At 54.1% G+C, this 22882-nt stretch overlaps 1 protein-coding gene across 3 annotated transcripts in view; it reads right to left on the reverse strand.

The window, feature by feature from the left end:
- Positions 1-22882, reverse strand: part of RIN3 (Ras and Rab interactor 3) — a 173767-nt gene that overhangs the window by 24764 nt on the left and 126121 nt on the right. For all 3 annotated transcript variants that reach the window (XM_032287593.1, XM_032287595.1, XM_032287594.1), the window contains 3 exons: positions 22031-22122; positions 10894-12387; positions 4453-4761 (listed from right to left, as the gene is read on the reverse strand). In XM_032287593.1, coding sequence (XP_032143484.1) covers positions 4453-4761; positions 10894-12387; positions 22031-22122 — 1895 coding nt within the window. The remainder of the gene's footprint in view (positions 1-4452; positions 4762-10893; positions 12388-22030; positions 22123-22882) is intronic.

The following is a 22882-nucleotide window of genomic DNA, read 5'->3' on the forward strand; positions in this document are numbered from 1 at the left end:
CACAATAGACCAGAGAGAGGCATTCCTAGTCCCATTTTAAGAGTGAGAAAACTGAGGCTCAGAAAGTATCTCCTTGAGCACCTTGGCTGTCCCAGCCCCTGCATAGCAACATGACAAGCGTTTCAGCCTCATTTTACACATAGGAAAAGGTCCAGGGAGACTAATGTCCAAGACTACAGCACAGAAGCTAGGGTTCAAACCCAGGACTGTGGATGAACCCCACATCCTCTGCTCTTTGGATTTAGAGTTGGCAAATCCCAAACTCATTTGACCAATTCCACCCAGGTGGAGATGCTAAGGCTCCGAATGGAGCAGTCCTCGCCAGTGGGGAGGGGCAGAGATGAAACTGGGAGTCACGGTGCTCCCAGTCCAGTGCTCACCCAGTGGTAGGAGGGAAATACTCTTTCTCTTCCTTGATAAGAAACCCATTGGTTTCTGGGGGAGACCCTGGGCTGACCTTCATGGCTCACAGTCTCCCTGCCTGGGCCTGGCTTCTGGATCTGCAGAGATTCCAGCCTGCCCCTTCTCACCTGGTGAGGATGGAAAGCGACGAGCACCTGCTTCTACTCCACTCGTCTGCAGGCTGCACCGGCCATGCCCCCTCCAGCAGCTCCTTTCTTTCTCCTCCCCCTCCTCAAAATTAGCCATTCCTTCCTCGAGTCCCTGCTCTCTGGTAAGTTAATAGTAAGCAAATTCATCATTAGCAAAAATCACGGTGTTTGATTATCAACACAAAGACAGATTCGGTCATTCCACAATATATACATACTTGAAAGCATCATGTTGTAACAGTAAATGCATACAATTTTATCTGTCAATTGAAAAAAGTCAGGCTGGGTGTGGTGGCTCACACCTGTAATCTCAGCACTTTGGGAGGCTGAGGCAAGCAAATTGCTTGACCTCAGGAGTTCGAGACCAGCCTGGGCAACACGGTGAAACCCCATCTCTACAAAAAATACAAAAATTAGCCAGGTGTGGTGGCACATGCCTGTATTGCAAGCTACTCAGGAAGCTAAGGTGGGATGATTGCCTGAGCCTGGAGGATCATGCCACTGTCCTTAAGCCTGAGTGACAGAATGAGACTTTGTCTAAAAAAAAAAAAAAAAAAAAAAAAATCATGGTGTTTTAATGTTGCTGCTCCCTCATGGGGTTTTAAAAAGAATTCCAGGAAGCCAGAGATTTCTGGATAAACTGGGACTCCTCAAGAATGGAAATGCCCTTTTCAGCCCAAAGCTGTCTTCCTGATCATGTCTTATAAAACCCTTGGCCCTGACTTTTACCACCAAGCCCAGCAAGTCCCAGGGGAAACAATTTCCCTAATTAGAAACTCAGCATTGAAACCAATCAATAGCTATTGTGACTAAGGGCCAGCAGCTGGGCAACATGCAAACTCCAGACTCGTCTAAACCTCAAGACAGGTCTGCAAGGCGGTTGTGGTTGTGCCTACTGAACACAAGAGGAAACTGAGGCTGAGCACCTAAGTCATCTGAACACAGCCAGAAGCCGAGAAGCAGCAGAACCGGCAAGGAAGCCTGGACCTTGCTCTTCGATGTCCCCGCAGGGTCCCAGGTCCAGCCTGCCTGCTCTCCCAGAGGCTGTTCCCAGCAGAGGGTCCCCCAGGTCTCTGTCTCCTTTCTGCCTTGATCCAATCTGACGGCTGCTCCCCTGCATGCCTCATAGGACACCTCTTGGCCTGCTTCCCTCCCTGGCCCCTGCTGCTGCAGAGAGTTCCAGAACTGCCTCTCTCCGAGAAAGCTCGAGAAGGCCCCGCTCGTTCTCGGACACCCTTTGCCAGGCCACAAGAGGGTCTTAACCCTCCATCTCATGTTGCCTGGCAGGGCATACTTGACTCTTTCCCTGGATCCCAGTCCTCTGGGGCTGACCAGGTCAAATTTGCCAAGAGCTCTGGGCTCTGCAGGCTGCCTGCTGCCCCCCACCTACTTCTTTGGGGATTTTCCTGGAGGTTACTCAGTTGAGGAGTTCACATTCTGGCCCTGTTCTCCGAGCTCCAGGCTGCACAGGACACCCGACCTCTGAGCCTCATGTCCACTCTGTGAAAACAAACACATCACTACATTCTGGTTGTACAACTCTCTCTCTTCCCATTACATCTCCAACATCAGGCTGAATGAAGTGTTAATATGGAATTCGCCTCGGTATAGTGTCTGCTTTCAGGGCGCACAATTCTAACACATGGTCGCGGGACACGAATCAGTTTGACACAAAAATGGACTCTAACCTGGAATTGTGGCCCGTACCAGATGGAAGAGGAAAGGTTTCTCGGGCGAGGGGGTCTGGCACCATACCCCCATCACACCCCACAATTGCTTTCTGTTGGTCAATGGCCAAACCGGCCTGCCCTTCTCCAGGGAAGAGGAAGAGATTCGTCTCCTAACACAGCCACGTGTGTTGAGCCTGCCGGGTGCTATGCATGGAGGCCATCATTTTACATGCATTGCTTCTAATGCTCACAGGTGACTGAGTATGGCTTCCAAACCATTAGGGGTCTTAGGGACCCTCTCTGTAAAGCAGCTTCCTCAGGTGAGGAAATTGGGCTCTAAGGAGTTAAGTAAATCGTTCGAGGTAAAACAGGTAGTAAGTGACTGATCAGGAATTTGAACCCACGTCTGTGAGTCTACAGAGGTGGCTATCCATCCACTCTCTGTTACCATGGCAGCCGTGTCCAGGTACACAGTTTGCTCACTGCACAAGGCCATCAGCTGAAGTGATGAATCCTGCCAGCATTTTCTTCATTGAGCTGTGCCCCAGCGCGCAGTGATGCCTGTTCATGTTTGCCTGGGGGACTGTAGTCAAAAGTCACACGATTACATATGGTCCCACGGATTCCCCTCCCCATATCCACACCCTTTACAATGTGCCTTTGTATTCTTTCCGTCAAGAGGGGAAATGTTCCTCACTCCTGGAGTCTGGGATGGTCCTGTGCGTAAACAAGTCAATGAAAGGTGTGAGAGTGACGTCACACAAGCTCAAGGGCGGGCCTCAACGGGCCTTGCAGGCTTTGTTCTCCTGGGCCCAGCTACTGTCATGGGCCCATGCCTGTGCTAATCTGCTGGAGGATGAGAAACTTGTGGCTCAGTCATCCCCATCCCAGAACAGCCAACAGCTAATCAACAACCCAGCATGTAGGCAAGGCCATCCCAGACCAGCCAACAGCCAACCATCCACCCAGCATGTGAGCAAGGCCATCCCAGACCAGCCAACAGCCAACCATCCACCCAGCATGTGGGCAGGGCCATCCCAGACCAGCCAATAGCCAACCACCCACCCAGCATGTGGGCAGGGCCATCCCAGAACAGCCAACAGCCAACCACCCACCCAGCATGTGGGCAGGGCCATCCCAGACCAGTCAATAGCCAACCACCCACCCAGCATGTGAGCAAGGCCATCCCAGAACAGCCAATAGCCAACCACCCACCCAGCATGTGAGCAAGGCCATCTCAGAACAGCCAACAGCCAACCAACTACCCAGCATGTGGGCAGGGCCATCCCAGAACAGCCAACAGCCAACCAACTACCCAGCATGTGGGCAGGCCATCCCAGACCAGCCAACAGCCAACCACCCACCCAGCATGTAAGCAAGGCCATCCCAGACTAGCTGGCCTCCAACTGACCCACCTCTGACCACAGACCCATAAGTAAGCCCCCTCAAGCTCAGGCACGGCTGACTAAGATCAGATAGTGGTCCATGCCCCGTAGACTTAGGAGTCAAATCAATGCTAATTGTTTAGGGTACCTGTTAGGGGTTGAATTGTGTTCCCTAAAATTTATATGTTGAAGTCTTAACCCTCAGTACCTAAGACTGTGACCTTATTTGGAAATAGAGTCGTTGTGGCTGTAATGAGCTGAGATGAAGTCATACTGGAGAAGGGTGAGCCCCTAATCCAATGTGACTGGCATTCTTACAGAATGAGGAAATTGGAACACAGACGCACATACAGGAAGCACACCACATGAAGATCAGAATTCTGCGGCCACAAGCCAAGGAGCTACCAGAAGCTCGGAAGGAACAGAACCTTCCCCAGCATCTTCAGAAGGAGCCCAGCCTTGCCTGCCCCTTGATCTTGAACCTTCCAGCCTCCAAAACTGAGACAATACACTTCTACTGGCTAAGCCACTCAGCTTGTGGTATTGTTTCAGAAGCCCTAGGAAACTAACACCATGCTTTTCCTAATTCACACAAAGTTAAGGTTTGGGCTGGCTTCCTCACTTGCCTCCAGGGCAGCTGCCAATCATGGCTCTCCTCCCAGTCCCCAGGTAACTCTAAGAGGGCCCAGGAATTGCACCCCCACCCACCCCTAGTTCCTCTCCAAGGTTGATCTGAATCTGGGCAGTCTGCGGCCTTCTAAGAGCTCTGGAGTCCCTGTCAGGGAGGGGTCATGGGCCCATACAAAGACAGCTCCTCGCCCAGACCCCTCCAGGCTGCCCACTGACCTGGGTTGCCGAGGGCCATGGAGTCGTAGATGAGTTTGCAGGTCTTAAGCAGGATGGAGATCTTCTTCTCGGGCGAGTAGGCCTTGTGCATGCTGGCGAACTTCTGCAGGATCTTCTCCATGACGGGCACCTCCGGCACGCTGGTGGTCACACCTAGGTCAGTGGTGGTGGTGGCCAGGATCACTAGCTGGTTCTCCTTGAGCTGCTGCAGTGAACCGTCCTTGCTGTGGATCTCATGCAGGCATGAGTTGATGGCTTCCTTCAGGGGCTTCAGGACACATTTGTACAAGGCAGACTCTACAGTTGCTTCTGCAGGTGAACAAGAGAGCAAGGGTGAGGAAACCAGATGCAGGGATCCTGCCACCTGGTTCTGCTGCCCAACAGCACAGCATCCCCATCCCCTGGCCCCTGGAAGGACACTCACAGCCCCAGCAGTTACACCCTGTGGTTCTGACACACGAGAGAGCGTAGTATATTCAACAGAAAGCCACACTGGAGAGGCACTGGCACAGGAGCCCCTGGGGACTAATGCTAACTGGTCATTGTATCCTGATGCTTTTCACAGGGCCTGGCAGAGCGCAAACTCTCACAGGGATGCCTATGAGTACATAACTTCAGAGGGTGCTATTTATACTGGAGTTGTGCAGTGCACAACCTGGGCAGCTGTAAGTTCATGGCCTGAATGCCCAGTAAATGACTGGTAGAATTATTCTTAATAACTCCCTTCCCATTCCCAAACCCACTTGATGCTAATCTCAAAAATACAGTATATCCATAACCTGACTTTTTTTTTTTTTTTTTTTTTTTTTGAGACAGAGTCTCCCCTTTGCCAAGCCAGAGTGCAGTGGCGCAATCTCGGCCCACTGTAGCCTCTGCCTCCCTGGTTCAAGTGATTCTCCTGCCTCAGCCTCCACAGTAGCTGGGACTACAGGTGTGTGCCACCAAGCAGAGCTAATTTTTGTATTTTTAGTAGAGATGGGGTTTCCCCATCTTGGCCAGGATGATCTCGATTTCTTGACCTTGTGAGCCACCTGCCTCGGCCTCCCAAAGTGCCAGGATTACAGGCATGAGCCACCGCGCCTGGCCTGGAACCTGACTTTTTATCACTTTCATGGGTACTACCTTGACCTGGGTTGGTCAGGCTACCGCCATCATCTCTTGCCTGGGTTATGTCAGTCGGCTTTTGCCCTGGCCCTTACAGTCCCTTCTCAACACGGCAGCTGGTGCTGTCCTGTGATGACATCTTTGATCATGACATTCTTCTGTTTGGAAACCTCCAATGGCCCCCATCTCCCATGCAAGCAGATCAAAGCCAAAGCCAAAGCCTTGCCACGGCCTGGGAGGCCCTCCTGTGATCGAGCCCTGTGGCCGTTCACTCATTGCTTTGCTTGCTCCGCGTGCTCAGGCTGTTCCACCAACTGCCAGGCCTGCTCCTGCCCCAGGGCCTTTGCTCCTGCAGTTCGCTTTGCGTGGCACAGTGGCCTTGCGGCTGTCCACACGGCTCGTTCCTTCACTGTTTGAATGCCGTCCTATCTGACAGGCAGTCAGATCTGCTCTTGGAGCAGGAGTTGGTGCTCTGCTCTTGTAGCTGCTCTGAGGCCTATGTGCTCTGATCCCCACTCTGAAGATGGACCAACTTAGGGTCTCATGGGGTGGGTTGGGGGTTGAACGAGGACTTGAACTCATGTCTACCTGACACCAAGGGAGGCTCCGTTGCTTTGGGTGACTGTAGGAACATATTCTCAGGAAGTTGTTTTGGCTCTGCTCTGTCTCCAGAGGATGGGTCTTGGCTATGGGCCCAGTAAGGGCAGGTCCCAAGTCCTGTTCCTTGAGGGAGACACCTGGGCTGCCCCAGACCTGGGAGAGGGGGGGGCTCATGTTCCCCCGGGACTGGGTCTCAATAGAGACCACTGATTCCCCATGGCTGACCCATGGCCACCCTGGTCCCTTGCTGCTGCCTCCCTCTTCCCCTTCAGCAGAACACAGGGCTGCCCTCACCTCCCTCAGTCCGCTCCTGATCCTCCTTCCATGCCCACCTCCCGACCTCATTATCCTTGGAGCCTCCACAGGTAGAGATGGGAGCAGATGGAGTTGACCTGGGAGCAGGGGCTTGCACTTGCCCACTGTCCTGGGCTTCTGCATGACCTTGGCTAAGTCCCTTCCTCTCCCACGGCCTGTTTCCTGAACTGCAAAATGAGAGGGCTGTGTCCACGCCCTCCTGGCCCCTTCACATCTAAGAGCTGCAGGTTCTCTTCCTGGCACCTCCTCTCCCGCAGGCTCAGGCCCTCACCAGCCACGCGCTAGGACTGTTTTGCTCTAACTGTTCCTTGTGACATGTCTCCCTAATAAAACCACAAGCACCCTAAGCATGGAGTTCTGTCAGCCCTTTTTTTTTTTTTTTTTTTTTTTTGAGATAGAGTCTTGTTCCGTTGCCCAGGCTGGAATGCAATGGTGTGATCTTGGCTCACTGCAACCTCCACCTCCCCGGTTCAAACGATTCTCGTGCCTCAATTTCCTGAGTAGCTGGGATTACAGGCGCCCACCACCATGCCCAGCTCATTTTTGTATTTTTTGTAGAGATGGGCTTTTGCCATGTTGGCCAGGCTGGTCTTGAACTCCTGACCTCAAGTGATCCGCCCTCCTCGGCATCCCAAAGTGTTGGGATTACAGGTGAGCCACCATGCCCACCCCTGTCCGGCCTTTTATGTGGTTTAAGTTCCTCCACCATCTGACTGCTCACATGGGCAGAGCTCAGAAGGAAGAGGCAGAGGCAGAGCACTCAGCTCATGGAAAGGGCTGGGCTGCGTGGGTCTGAAGCCCAGCGCTGCTACCAGCTCTGTCCTCATGGCTAGGTCACCGAACCTCTCTGAGCTGTGGTTTCTTGGGCGCAATAGTAGCTAGGCCCATCGGGTCTGGCTTGCAATCATAAGGCTGGCACGTGCAGTGTCTGGAATGACACTGCTGCTGTGGAGCTGACCTTGTTCCCACCCTCTGGAGGGCCCTTCTCCCCATCTCTGCAGCTCCAGCCCTCCCTGTCCTTGGTGGCTCAGCTCAGCCGCCACCTCCCGCTGCCTGGAAACCTCTCTGCCCCACACATTTGTGCCACGACAGGCACTGGTGACACTCTGCCACATCACCTGCCAGGACAGACTCCAAGTCTAGCACCTCTTGGCATCTGATGCCCAACACAGAGTTGGCCTTAACAGGACCCATGGTATATCTCCTCCTGCCAGCCGGCGGCCCTGAGGCTGGAGTCACTCCTGCTGCTTTCAGCAGGGGTCCAGCTTGGCTCTACCTCCTTTGCTCTGCTGAAGGCCACAGGGTACTAGCCTTGCCCCGCCCCAGCCTCCTGAGCAGTCCCCATTTCATTCCCTCTGCTCTGCCCTGCACACACACCCTGCGGGGGGCTCCATTGCCTCTGGGCCAAATCCTCAGGCTGACTTTCACTGCCTGTGTGAATGGCCCGTGACCCTCCAGCCTCATTCCCCACCTCTCTGCCTTTGTCCATGTTGTCATCCCTTTCCAGAAGAAAAGTCCTTCCACCACCCTTTCCATGGCTCAGCACCCCTGACTCCTCCCTTGGGCCTCAGCTCTTACACTCCCCCAACACTGGAAGGCAGGGCTGACCACAGCCTCCTCTGGGCCACTTTGAGTTTTCCATGTCCTTCCATGTCCCCCCATGCCCTTCCATGCCCTCCTGGTCTACATGGTGCCTGGGGCTCAGTTCTTAGACCCAGATGATCTCATCTAGTCTCATGGCTTCTTTTGTGCTGACACTTCCCAGACAGCTCTCTTTAGCCCCAGAACTGCAGACTCGGCCCTCTAAGGCCGGCGCAACCTCCCCACCTGGTGTCTAATAAGCATCTCCACTGTCACATGTCCCAAACCAAGCTCCTCAACTTGTCCCCAGTGCCTGCCCCAGAATGGACGCTGTCCTCCCAGGGACAACACTGCCTGGACACATCCTACCTCCCCTCTCCCACTCCCACATCCAGGCTCCAGCCAGTCCTGCGGCTCCAGCGTCACAACAGGCCCAGAACCCAACCACGTTTCCCCATCTGTGCTGCCTCCGGCCTGGCCCCAGCCACCTTCACTGCTCACTTCGGCTGTGACAGCAGTGGCCTCACACTGAGTCTGAGTCTCTCTGCTCCCACTTGGCACTATGGCTAGAGTGATGCTGTTCACATGTGAGTGAGATTACTCACCCCTGGACGTGAACCCTGCATGACCCCATCTCACGTACAGGAAAAGCCAGGTCTACAGAGGGGCTCACGAGGTCCCAGGGGTCCTGCCCCCAACAGCCTCCTGACCTCACTCCCATCCACATGCCCTTACTTATTACACGTCAGAGTTCTGCCTGCCTGCCTGCCTTCCTTCCTTCTTTCCACCCTCCCTTCCTCCCTCCTTCTCTCTCTCCTTCCCTTCCTCCTTCCTGCCCTCCTTCCTTCCCTCTTTCTCTCCTTTCTTTCTTTCTTTCAATGGAGTCTTGCTCTGTTGCCCAGGCTGGAGTGCAGTGGCACAATCTTGGCTCACTGCAACCTCTGCCTCCAGGATTCGAGCTATTCTCCTGCCTCAGCCACCTGAGTAGCTGGGACTACAGGTGCACGCCACCATGCCCAGTTGATTTTTCTATTTGTGTTTCTTTAATTTAATTTTTATTTTTTTGAGACAAAGTCTCGTTCTGTCTCCCAGGCTGGAGTGCAGTGGCACAATCTGGGCTCACTGGAACCTTCACCTCCAGGTTCCAGTGATTCTCCTGCCTCAGCCTCCTAAGTAGCTGGGATTACAGGTGTGTGCCACCACACCCAGCTAATTTTTGTATTTTTAGTAGATAGGGGGTTTCACCATGTTGGCCAGGCTGGTTTCAAACTCCTGACCTCAGGTGATTTGCCTGCCTCGGCCTCCCAAAAGTGCTGGGATTACAGGCGTGAGCCACTGCACCCGGCCCTACTCATTCTTCTTGCGGATTGCCTGTCACCCCTGCTAGACTGTAAGCTCCCTGCAGGCAGGAACCTTTGAGTGAGCTGCTCACCTCTGTCTCTAGATCTGAGCTAATACCTGAGGCAGTCGGGTGCCCAATAACTCTTTGCCGACTATCTGCTTACAGGGGCCTGGGCAGTCACACTCACAGCACTGGCCTCAGGTCTCAATCCCACCACCCTTCGCCACGCCTGAAATGCCACCATTAATCCTGTGGCCTGGCAAACCTATCAATTTTCAGGAGTCTGCTAGCAAAATCCAGAAGCCCTGGAAAGGAACACCCAAAGCTCCTTTTCTAAGAAACGTTCACTATGAATCTGCTGTGCTCAGAGCCCCACATGTCCCTTACTGTGCCCAGCACAGACTTTCATGACTGGGTGGGGAAGGAGAGGCTTAGGGATGCCAGGGGATTATTTGCCAACTAGCTCAGAAGCAGCTAAGTGTTTAGCAACCACCTTGGCCAAGCAGTGCGAGCTGACAAAATGTATTTTTTTTTTTTTTTTTTTTTTTTGAGACAGGGTTTCGCTTTGTCATCCAGACTGGACTGCAGTGGTGGGATGCTGGTTCTTTGCAGTTTTGGCCTCCTGGGCTCAAGCAATCCTTCCGCCTCAGACTCCCAAGTAGATGGGACTACAGGCGCGTGCCTTTACGCCTGGCTAAATTTTGTATCTTTTGTAAAGACGTGATTTTGCCATGTTGCCCAGGTTGGTCTCAAACTCCTGGGCTCAAGGGATCCTCCTGCCTTGGCCTCCCAGAGTGCTGTGACTATAGGCTTGAGCCACTGCGCCTGGTCTGAATATTTTTAATATATGTAGGTGTGTGGTTGATCACAACTACTTCTCACGGGGAACCACAATCATAAAAAGCTTTGATCATTATCGGACTTGAGGCTGGTGAGGGTGGGGAAGGCTGGAGGCTACTTTAGAAGGGCTGGTCAGAGGAGTGAGCTGTTTTGGGCTGGCTCCCTGAAAGCAGAGCCTGAAAGTGGGATCTGGGTGCGTGTGATTTCACTGCGGAGATACTCAGAAGACAGACAGGGCGTGAGAGCAGTGGGGAGCCACAGAGCAAGCTTGAGCAAGGAGGAACTGTCAGCCTCAGCCAGATCTCACCGGGCCCCCGAGCATAAACTGCATCACGCAGTGGTCCTGCTTGAGGCAAAGGGGCCAGTCTCTGTTCCCCCATGGCAGGGAGTAATGGGCAGTGGGCCACTGGTGGTGGAAGACAGGGTGCAGATCATATAGATCCTATTCGGCCAAGGTCTATGCTCTAGGAAAGGGGGGAGCCGTGCACCATTACCAGCCTACCTTGCAGCAGCTGGAGAAAGGTGCTGGTGCTCAGGAAAGGGGATGGGGGGTGGGCACCAACAGTGTCCGCTGCATAGGCCTCTCTTGTCCTAAGGGTTCCTGAGTCTATGAGCCCCACCGCCCTCTCCTCCCTGCCGCCTCCTCCCAGGGCACTGACCGAGCTCCTCCTCAGAGTGCAGGGCAGGGTCCACCAGGACCTTGAGCTCGGTGCTCTGCAGCAGGTAGCTCTTGAGCTGGGTCATCATGGTGCGGATCTCCTGCAGCATCTCCGTGCTGGAGGCCTGGCGCGCCATCATCTCCAGGCTGTACACCTTGTAGTCCTGCACCAGGCTGCCAAAGTACGAGGCCTTGTCCTGCGCCAGCTCTACCACCTTTTTGTACAGCTTGCGGTTATTGGAGAGGAAAGCGTGGAACATGCTGCTGAAACTGGCGAAGCTCAGCCGGTGCCGCGCCTTTCCCAGGATCATGGAGGGCTTCTTCTTCACGCTGGGGCTGCTGAACTGCTCCAGCTCCTCCTCCGTGCTGCTGGTCGAGTAGGAGTCCTGGTCAGCGGCCGTGGCAGGCAACCCCAAGCTGTCCGAGAGGGAGGCCAGGGAGCCCTTGAACTCTGGAGAGCTCTGGGCATGGGCGGCAGCCGGGACATGGGGGTGCTGAGTCCCAGCCTGGGGTGCAGGGCTTTGGCCATCTCTGGGTGTACCCGGCATGGGTGTCTCCAAAGCCATCTCCTGTGTGCAGAGCTCGGCGCTCTCTAAGGGAGCAGGGAGGGCTGAGGCCAGTTGTCGAGAGATCCTTTTTTTCCTGGGCGGTGGGACTGGGGGTTGTTTGGCCTTCCTGGGTAGCTCCGGCATGCTGTCAGGATCGCTGGCTTTCACCTCTGTTTCCTGGCCTTGCTCTGTGCTCCCCTGGAGCGTGTCCTCAGGGCTGTCTGAGGTCCCTTGGGGAGGCAGGCTGAGCTGGTCCCCCTCTGCCGCCATCCCTGCACTTTGGTCTTCTGAGGACACCCTCTCAGAAATGCGTCGTCTGGGAGGGGCAGTGGGAAGGTTCTTCTTTGCTGGCAGTGGTGGGGCAGGGGCTTGCTGCAAGGGGCTGGAGGCTGTCCCTGGCTTCATGGCTTCCTCCCTGAGGCGGCCCAGGCCTGCGGTGGGGCGTGGGAGTCTCTCGCAGGCTGTCATGGGCGGCTGGCTTGGATGATCTGGGGGACCTGGGGCATGGGGTGTGACGTGGGGGGCAGGCACGGGGGAAGAGCTGGGCAAAGGACAGGCAGGGGTGGGGGCAGGAGCAGGAAGCAGAGGGGGCTGGGCTGGGCTGGAGGGCTGCAGGGGCAGCACTGGGGGAGGGGGCGGCGGGCGGCGTGGGGCCCACCTGGAGGTGGGCGAGGTAGCATCAGAGGTGGGTGGCAAGGGGTGTGCGGGGCAGTTTCCAAGAGGTGGCTGGTCAGTGGGCAGGGCACCGCTGTAGTCCTCGATGAAAATGGGATTCACAAACCACAAGCGGTCATTTCCTATCGCCAGCTCGATTTCACAGGCACAGTTTGCGTCACGGGCTGTGGGCCTGAGGCTGGAGACTGGGGGCGATCCGGGGGTGCGGTCTTTTGGGGGCTCTCCTGGCTTCTCTCTTTCTCGTGGAGGATTCAGCGAGGAGTCCCAGAAGCCTGTGGAAGCAAGAAAGGGGCAGGTGGTCAGTGCGGACCAGGCACCAGGGTTGCTGTGGTGGGCGGGGTCTGTGGGTGGGGTCTGCGGGTGGGGTGGGGCAGGGCCGTGGGAGGGCTGTTCAAGGTATTTGCTTCACTACTCCGAGGGTTGTTTTCCCCTCTTGGACGCTTTTAAACCTCTCCCACCACTTCCTGCCTCAAGAGGGGAAGCCCCGCTGGGTCCTCCCCAGCAGTGTGGGGCGGGGCGGGGCGGGGCGGGGCGGGGCGGGGCGGGGTGGGGCCGGGCCGGGGCTGGTGTGACAGGCTCAGCTTCAGTTCTCTTCCTTGGTCTGAGAGCCCACCTCTGAGGGCACTGATGACACAGGGTGGGGGTGACAACACTGTGCTCTGGAGCCGTGGGGAAGCATGCTGAGGACACAGGGGACAGAGGGCCTGGAGTTCCTCAGCCAACCAGCTGGGTGCTCTGGGGCAGGTGGGCTGAGCCTCCCAGGCCTCAGTCTAGCCATCCCTAAAATGGGGTCACAACAGTACACACATCTCAGGCGTGCGAGGGGGAAGGAACTTTGGTCCTTTTTTTGGCCTCCTTGGTCATTACATGCAGGAAGAATGAGCCTATGGATTGTGGCCGGCGAGATCAGACCTGGCTGTCCAAGTAGGGAGAACCCACCTACCACAAAGTGATTCTGACTCCAGCCAATCTCTAGATTAAAAGAAGCTGGTCCTCTGCCCCAGTCGGGGGAAGCCAAGGCTCCTGCACCACGGAGCTGCATTGCAGTGCGTGCCTCTCTACCGACCCCGTCCCCGGGGGCTCAGCCATGGCTGTGGCCACCAAAGCAGGCTAGGGACAGGTATTCTTGATCGGTGAGGACCACACCCTGCCAAGCATCTGACGGAGGCTCAGGAACTTCCAGAAAGAGCACAGGGATGTCACATCTGGGGAACAATTGCCTTCCGCACACAGCCCACCCTGCGCTCACTCGAGCTTCCTCCTGAGAGGAACGTGGGTCCCAGGTCTTGTTCAGCCTGCTCGGTTGGGAGCTGGACAGGGGATTACCCAGGCAGGTGCAGTGTTCCTTGTGAATTGGTGGGCCAGCCTTTCACCCAGGGCTCTTTACTCCTGGGAGGAATTCACCCTTAAGAAAACTATGAAAAATGACATGGAGGATAATCAGAGGGGCAAACGTTCATGGCGTTCTGGCCGTGGGTGAGCCTGCTGACTACTTGCTTTACCTGGGTTATCTCACCCGCCCAATCACAGGCCTTACACCCAGTTCACAGATGAGGGTAAGAAGCTCAGAAACATGAAAGCACTCGCCCCCAGTCACTGGGTTGCAGAGTGAGGTGCGGGGATCTGGCCAGGTCGGGCTGGTTCTATGCCTGTGCCCTGTGTGTTGAGCCTGTGTGTTAGGCAGGCTTCCTTCACAGGAACTTACGCCACTTCCCATGTCGGTTGCTGTCCCAGCATCAGTGAGGAGCAGGGAGGCTTGCAGCGCAGAACTGAGGATGTGGCAACAACACAACAGGCTCTTGATGTTGCAAGGAGACCTCACAAGATGGCCTGGAGCAGCTGAGCACGTGCTCGCTCTAAGAGGTGGGCACTATCAAGGATATAGGCATTTGCCATCTTGCTGGCCAGGGGTTGCCATTGCAATCAGGGTAAGCAAGTGCCTTCCCAGGACAAAGGGATTGAAGAAACAGAACAGAAGTGAGCTGCGGCCCACCAGCTGTGTGTGTCTCTCTGAGGTGCAACCCCCAGCCCTGTCCTGGGCAGATACCCTCTGCCTGGCCACCTGAATATCATAGCCAGTGGAGAGATGCCAGCTGTCATCACATTAACAAGCATGACAACCTTTCCTGTGACTCGTTCCAATGTGCAAAGCTCTGTGCTCATCACCGTCACCGAGGTCACAGTATCCAGAGTGGCCTCTCGCAGGGCCTGGACGAGCTGCTCTTCATGACTTTCTTGGGCAGCTCCTGGCTTCTCCATGAATGCCTCACTCTCCCAGGCACCTTGCGTTGAGTACATACATGTTTTAGCCTCTGGAGTGTTTGAAGCACCGTGCCCATGTCTACATAGGCCCAACGAAGTTGGCCCTTTGGGAGTTTTCCTGGCAAGGAGAAGCAGGCAGCTGGGCTGCCCCACGGTAACTGAGCAGCAGCCCCACATGTGAGCTGAGACCCCTGGTACCCACCTCCAGACTCTTCCTGTGGGCAAAGGTGGTGTCATGGGGTAGATAACATATAGAACTGCCCATTGGTGCCGGGATACCCCATAACTGCTCCCCCAGATCATGGCTATAGTGGTCCCCTCTGCTCCATTCTCCTGCGGTCCTAGGCTAGGAGTACGGCAGGCCCTCGGTGGCTCTCTGTTGCGAATCACTTTCAGCCCCTTAGCCTGGCATTCAAGGCTGCAGGACCTGGCCCCTGCACATCTTTTGGGCGCCATCTGCCGAGTCTTCACACCACGCTATCTGCTGTTCACTTCTTCCTCAATGTGCCACACGTGGCCCCACCACTGGGTCTTGGCCGATGCTGTTACCTCTGTATGGAATTATTTTCCCTCCCTCTCCACCTGGCAAACACTTACTCATCTTTCAAGGCTCAGGCCGAATGTGACCTGTCCGGCGGTGCCTCCCTGATGTGCTCGGGCCTTGCCCACCCCGCCTGTGTTCCTGTAGCTCTGATGTGCCTGTGACGGCAGTGACCATCACTGGGACTCGAATTCTCCAGTTTTTCCTGAGTTTCCCCCCAGACTCAGAGCTTCCAGAAGGCAGTCAAATGCTTCAGCTATCTGAGTATTTCCAGCACCTAAGCCTGCTTGGCCAGAGCAGGGGCCCCGGGTCAGCCCCTTGGCACCCATGAGTAGATCAGCTTAGCCGGAGCAGAGAGTCAGGCCTCTGAGGAAGGGAACACAGGCAAGGTTAGTTTTAAAGGCAAGATGGGGACAACCTGAACCATGGGAGGACGTGTAAAGAGAAGACAGTGAGAGGAGGGGGTCAGGAAGGAGGGCAGAGGAGCCCCGTAGGCGGATGGAGCACCAGCTGGGCAGCCTGCCACAGGACAGGATGGGTCCATGAGGCACAGAACCCAAGGGCACATTTCCCATTGCTCAGGTGTGGATTTTGGCAGGAACAGAGCAGACATAGGTTCAGGGAAATAGGCCCCAGGCCTGGGTAACTGAGAACAGCTTCCCTGCCTTAAGACAGGCCTGGGGTTTGCACCCTGGCGGGACAAAGGTCTCAAAGCCAATGCCACTCCGAGGGGTGGGGGAAGCCAGGAGCTAAAGGGCTGCGTCCAGGGTCTTGGGGCCTGTTTGGGAACCACAGTGGCATTGCAGGGCTTTATGCTCCAGAAAAAGGGAAGTGGGTAACTTTCTCTGCAGTCTGCCAAACGCCAAGACCAGAGGAGAAGCGGAACCCTGTGTCTTGCAATCCTGGTGGTTTGGTTGGCAAAGCTGTGGGGTCCGATGCCCAGAGGCACCATACCAAGCCTTGGCTCTGCTGCAGTTCTCCCAAAGGCCCAGCCTTGCCCTGGCCTCAGACCGAGGCCACAATTTTGCTGGCCCCGAGACCTCTTGAGTGTTGGCTGGGGACACCTCTTGCCAGATGTCCACTCTTTCAATCGTTAGAGAACCTGGGTCACATCACAGCTAGGCTGTAGGTCCTAAGGGAAAACTAAGGCTCTATCCCTGGGGAGCTTGGGGCTAGTGGCAGGACAGGAAGCAGATGAGTAAAGGCAGCAAAGTGTTCCAGATGCTATGGACACACTAAAAAATCCAGCGAGGTCAGTGAATAAATATTCATGTGGCATCCCAAAGACAGGCTGTTGCAGTCATTTGAAGCCAAGTTTTCAATGAAGTTTTAATAAGTAGGAAAATGCTCATCATCTGATGTAAAGGAAAAGGCAAGTTACAAGCAAACTTGGAAGAGCCACGGAACATATGCCTTTCCTCAACATATTTTTAAAGTCTGAAACACACATACACTGGAAACATGTTTGAAAACCACGACAAGCGGCTTTCCCCTATTCTCCAAGTTCCTTTTAGACTTTTACTCAACTGCTGCATATAGTTTCACGCTGAATTGCTGCTCCCTATGTTAGTTTTTTGGCTTTGACTCACCGGAAGCTCTTAAAGTACAAGATTACACCTTATACAGCCTGCAAGTTCGAACGCTGGCTTTTCCAAGTCCTAACTGGACTTTATGACATTGGCTCATGAATGCACACTGTGAGCCATTGCATGGCGCTGAACCTGTCGGTCAATAGCTGGGTTTCAGCTACATCGTCCCTATCTCAACAGCTCCTTGGGAGTTTTCTGAGCAAGGAGAAGCAGGGAGCCAGGCTGACCCCATAGTAACCGCATATCAGCCCCACATGTGAGCTGGGACCCCCGGTGTCCACCTCCAGATTTCCTGTGGGCGAAGGTGGCGTCATGAGGTGCATTACAGAATTGCCCACTGGTGCTGGGACACCCCATGACTGCTCACCCAGATCACAGCTGTGCAGGCCTGGTGCAACTCTCTGGATATTTGTTACATTCTTCTCATAGAAAAATGAGTAGTATGCCAAAACAATAAAATTGATGACACTAATGGTAAGAAATACATACGCCTCATGAACTTTCTGTAACTACAAGATCATCCAGCGGACTGAAAACCAGTAAATCTTTAGCCTTAACTAGACACTCCCTGGCTCTGGGCTCTAGGGAGAAAGCTGAAAGTCACAAATACATTCAAACAAAACCAGAAGGCAAGAAACCAAAACTGTATTTTCAGTTGTGTATAGGTGTATTAAGGAGAAGAAACTGGAAGGAAACATTCCAAACCTGCAGCAGTGGTGAGACTATGCATGGTTTTCATCCTCAGCCTTTGCTGGTCTTGTCAGTTAAAAACAAGCACACACAACATGCTTGACTTTTATCATAAGAAAAAAAGATGTAGGCTGGGCACGGTAGATCATGCCTGTAATCCCAGCACTTTGGGAGACTGAGGTCAGTGGATCACAAGGTCAAGAGATCAAGACCAGCCTGGTCAACATGGTGAAACCCCATCTCTACTAACAACACAAAAATTAGCTGGGCGTGGTGGCGCGGCTTGTCGTCCCAGCTACACAGAAGGCTGAGGCAGGAGAATCGCTTCAACCCGAGAGGTGGACACAGCAAGACTCTGTCCAAAAAAAAAAAAAGAAAAGAAAGAAAAGAAAAAGAAGATGTAATAAGGAAAAGCAGCACATGGCAGGGGGCATATGGAGGGCATGGTGCAGAGGTGAGGACCACCGCCCTGCCTATCCCAATGCCAAATCCAGGCTGCCTTGGCAAAAGGGCGCCATGCTGTTTTCCACTGGAGGCGCAGCAAGTGGAGGGGAGAGGGCCGAGGGGCGGGAAGCGGTGAGAAAGGCTGGCTGAGAATCCGGGCACAGCGCAGTCAGAGCATGGAGTTCACACTCAGCAAGCCCTGAGTGTGAATTCAGCTTCTGTTTACCTCCCAGTGAGGAGGGCCCTATAGTTGACCTTTCTTTCTCTGGATAACAGCTTTAGTGAGCTACCACTCACCTACCACACAGTTCACTCATTTGAAAAACACGTCGGTGGTTTTCAGTATATTCACTGAGTTGTGTGATTCTCACCACAATCGATTTTAGAGCATTTTTATCACCTCCTAAAAGAAACCCCATGCATGTGAAGCACCACCTCTCCGTGCCCCTTCCCATCCAGCCCCTGGCAATCGCTAATCTGCTTTCTGTCTCTATGGATTTGCCTACTCTAGACATTTTCTTCAAATGGAACTGTAACATATGTGGTCTTTCGTGTTGACTTCCTTCACTTAGCATGTTTTCCAGGTTATTCCATGCTGCATCATGTGCCAGTACCTTTACTTCATTCCTTGTTATAGCTGAAGAAACTCTTTAGACCCCTTAACTTTCCATTTCCTTATCTGTAAAATGGGCTTTTTTTTGTGAATAAATGAGATAATGTATGTGTGGGCATGGGGCAATGAATTTGCCCCCCATTGTCCTTTTGGTCTTCCCTGAAATGCTGACTACACAAGGTAACCCCTGACTCACAGGGCCTCATCACTAGGCTGGCCAGGGATCATCTGGATTCCCCTTGGAGAATCTGAATGAAGAACAGTGGTCAGGTGGGGCTGTGAGCTGAGTCAGAGCTCAGCTGGTCAGGGGAGCAGGAGAGCAGGAACCTGAGTCAGCAAGGAAGCCCTGTGCAGGGAGCAAGGGGCTGGTGTGTGCACAGAGCAGCTGCAGTCACCTACAAAGCCTGGCTAACCCTCCATCTCCATTTCTCAGAGGGTCCCTGGTGTACTTAGTCTCTAAGTCTCTTTTTTATGCTAGCTTGAGTGAGTTTCACTTCTTTGCCACCAAAGTCCCTCCTAGAACAATGTGTGACATGCCAGGCACAATACCCGGTGTGTCAGGGCCCTTGACAAATGCCGCTCTTTGCACATTTATTAGCACTATTTTACATGAAGGTTGGCGGGGCCCAAGCCTGCCCATGCCAGGGCCAAAGTCTCTGGCCTTGATAGGATACGCTCCTTCTGCTCTGGGTCTCCAGTCGTTCAGGAGATGACTGAAAAGTGAAATTTTGCTTGGCTGGAAAAATGACTGTGGTGAGCCTGGCTTTATGTCTCTGGGGACACCAGGTCTGCACAGAACCGTTTGGCTCCTAAGCTGCAACATACTCAGCTTACACTTAAATCCTGTTCTCAAGGAGGTAGGTGCTGACGGATGAAAGTGAACTGCTGTTGGCTTCCCAAATGGAAACCTCCCTTCTCCACTTCCTCCTTGTGCTGAAATCAAATTCTCCCAGGAGAGAAGGCCTTGTCTATTCCAGAAAGGAAGGCAGTTCTCCCAGGATGAACATCTCCCTTCAAAAAAAGCACATTCTTAGGTCTTAGGAGAAGCTGCACTCTTGCAGGTGAGAAGAACTAGCAGGGAGTCCTCAGCAGTCAGTCCTAGGGATGCCTGCCTAAGCCCCATAGTGGGGTCAAGAGGTACAGCAATGTGACGTAGACTGAGGCCATGCAACTCACTTGCTCTACCAACGTGGCCTGTGAACTGGCCACTGACTGCTCACTGCAAAAACAATAGAGAAGGTGAGGAGGCACAGCCGAGGAACAGTGGAAAGGCTATGCTCAGAGGCAGAAAGCTCTCGGTGCAAGTCCTATCTGGGGCGCTTCACTGGTGAAGCCACCGCACCAGGCCCTGAGGATTCCTTACAGGGAAAAGGAGAGCATGTTTCATGCAGTTGTTCAGGAACCGCTGTGGACAGAAAGCCTTTGTTGCAATTCTTATCTGGGACACTTTGCACAAGGTTCCCAGCTGGGCTAAAGCTTGTGTTCTTTTTTTTTTTTTTTTTTTTTTTTTTTTGAGGCAGAGTCTCAGTCTGTCGCCAAGGCTGGAGTACAGTGGGGCAATCTCATCTCAATGCAACCTCCGCCTCCCAGGTTCAAGCAATTCTCCTGCCTCAGCCTCTGGAGAAGCTAGGAATATAGGCACATGCCACCATGCCCGGCTAATTTTTATATTTTTAGTAAAGACAGGGTTTCACTGTACTTGCCAGGCTGGTCTCGAACTCCCAACTTCAGGTGATCCACCCGCCTCGGCCTCCCAAAGTGCTGGGATTATAGGCATAAGCCACCGTGCCCGGCCAGTGTTCTATCTTTAAAATGCACAAAAATGACATAAGACAATGCCAAGCGCTCTGCAACAGTCGGTGTCATCCAACCCCTAGGGAAGGTCATTTGCATCTTACAAAAATGCAAATTACAAACTGTCACCTGTCCCATATCCGAGGTCCTGGGAGGGTAAGAACCCAAAAACTAAAATTCTGGGAAGCAAAGTTTAATAGCAAGTTTATTCCAGTAGCAACTGAAAACTGGCCGTTGGTTTTACAACTGGGCAAATGAGACCTAGAAGAATCTGGAGAAAGAGTTAAGGGGCACCATGAAACGGTGGCAGGTGCGGCAGCTAAGCGGCCTGGGTTCATCCCAGCCCTGCCATGTGCCGTGTGACACTGGACATGACTTAACCTCTTGTGCCTCAGTTTCCTCTGCCGTAGAAGGGGAATTATAATAATAGCACTTGCTTTATAGGATTGTTTGAAGCTGTGATAAGCCAATGCAGCTAAAGAGGTTAGAATGCAGTCCATGCTCACGGAACACTAACATCCAAGGACCGGAACCCTCCTAATTCCTGGCCCCTGACCACGGCTGCCTTGTGGTGTCTCTTGCATTGCTGCCCCTGATGGACCCCTCTGAGTGGTGAACAGTGGCCTGGCTTGGGAACCAAGGGGTGTAGTCTTTCATCCCAGGTCTGCCCCTCACTTCCTCTGTGACCTGGTTCTGCCCTCTAGGCCACTGTTTCTTCCATTCCACCAATACTGGTGAACAGGGCACCCATGTTCTGGGCACTGTGCTCAGCCCCATGAAGCACAGTGTCCTATGTATGGCTGAGTTTTGCTAAAGACTTGCTGATGAACTGCTTTGCTCTTAAACGTAACCTGGCGGCCCCAGGTTATGAGGCTCTGGGGCCTGCAGCGGCTCCTGAGCGGCCTGTGTGAAACATGCTCTCTCTTTCTCTGGAAAATTCTCAGGGCAGGGCACAGTGGCTCATGCCCATAATTCTAGCACTTTGGGAGGCCAAGGTGGGAGGATCGCTTGAGGCCAGGGGTTTGAGATCAGCCTGGACAACACAGAGAGACTGTGTCTCTGTAAAATATAAGAAATTAACCAGGCATGGTGGCATGTGCCTATAGTCCCAGTTACTCAGGAGGCCTGAGCCTGGGAAGCTGGGGCTGGGGTGAGCCGTGACCATGCCACTGTACTCCAAGCTGGGCGATAGCCTGTTTCAATAAAAAGATAAGAAAGGAAAAGAAAAGAAAAATTCTCTGCTCCCAACACACTCTGAGAGAGGCAGGGGCCGGTCTCTCGGCAGTTCCAGACATGGCATGCTTGGGCTACTTGAGGGCCGGTGAGGTGAGGCCGTAGTTCTAGGTGGGCACCTGCAGATGGCACCCTTGCAGGACGCTCAGCAAAGCCTGTACATGGAGGAGCCCACTAACGTGAATCCTTCTTAGAATTCTGTGAAAGGGCTGGGGTCAGACACACCGGGCCCTGCCTCCCCTTCTTTTCCTCTCCCCTCTTCACCCCTCAGGAGCTCAGAAGGGTGGGGTGGGGTGTACTTAGGGTCAGTTATCTGGGAACGGGACAGGCCCCGGCGAGGGCCACACTCAAGTTCATGGTCACATATTGGTGCTGCTTTTTCATTTGATGAGGGGCAAGGGCTGTGGTGGCTGCCGGCCCCAGCTCTTTGGCCCCTACTCAGAAGGACCCTGGGGCTGAGCTTCACTTTCTCCCAGGACCACACCAATCTCTCTGGTCCTGACCAGGCCCTGCTCCCTCAGACCAAACATGGCTGTGCCTCAGGGTGTCCTGGGCAGCTGATAGAGGCAGTGTTTTGGAAACTGAACAATCTCCCTACCACATGGCTTGGGAGCCTGAGGCAGGGTTGCGGGTGTCCCATGAGAGCTGTGACTCAGGTTGTCCTTCTGCACAGGCAGCCCCTGGGGTGATCCTAGGGCGTCAGATCCTAAGGCCCCACCAGCTCCCCCGGCCCTTTGGAGAGGACTCACCCAGACCCAGGTTGGCGATGGTCTCAAGGTCCGTGTAGCTGCTGGCCTCAAGGATGGCCTGGGGCAGCCGCAGCGTGAAGGGCAGTAAGTCTCTGTGAAGACACGAGGGGCGGAGGTCAAGTCTGGGGCCACTGCGTCCATTCCCAGCCTCCACAAAGGAGGAGTCTGGCATCCCCGCTGGCTGCCAGGGTCTTCATACAGCCTAGAAGCTTCCCTGGAGCTGAGGGGCAGACACTGAGGCAGAGGGAGCATCCAATCAACTCTAGGTCCCAAGCCAGCACCAGGGACCCAGAGAGGTGGAGACCCTCCTCAGGAGTGGGGAGCAGGGTCACTGCTTCTCCTTGGTTATCCTGGCCTGCTGAGCCCAGGCCAGCTCCTCTAAAGGCATTCTTAGGGTAGAGTGAGTGGCCCACCCCTTCCCACCCTCTGACCCTTGCTGCTGCACACTAAGAATGTGCAGTGAACGCATAGTCAGCATCACCCAGCAAATGCACAGTCAGGCAGCCCCCGACAAACACACAGTCAGGCAGCCCCAACAAACACGTAGTCAGGCATCTCCAAGCAAATGCACAGTCAGCCAGCCCCCGACAAACACACAGTCAGGCATCTCCCAGCAAATGCACTGTCAGGCAGCCCCCGACAAACACAGAGTCAGGCATCTCCCAGCAAATGCACTGTCAGGCAGCCCCTGATGGGCGCACAGTCAAGCATCTCCCAGCAAATAAATGCACAGTCAGGCAGCTCCATCTGATGGCTTTGGTCACAATGGGGAACTGCTCAGGGTTCCCTCCAGAGATCTTGCAGAAGGAGTTCAGACTGATGGGGAAATGTGGGCCTGGGGAGGAAAAGGGA

Source organism: Sapajus apella, unplaced genomic scaffold, assembly GCF_009761245.1.
Source record: "Sapajus apella isolate SASKATOON/1434 unplaced genomic scaffold, GSC_monkey_1.0 scaffold20, whole genome shotgun sequence".
Lineage (NCBI taxonomy): Eukaryota > Metazoa > Chordata > Mammalia > Primates > Cebidae > Sapajus > Sapajus apella.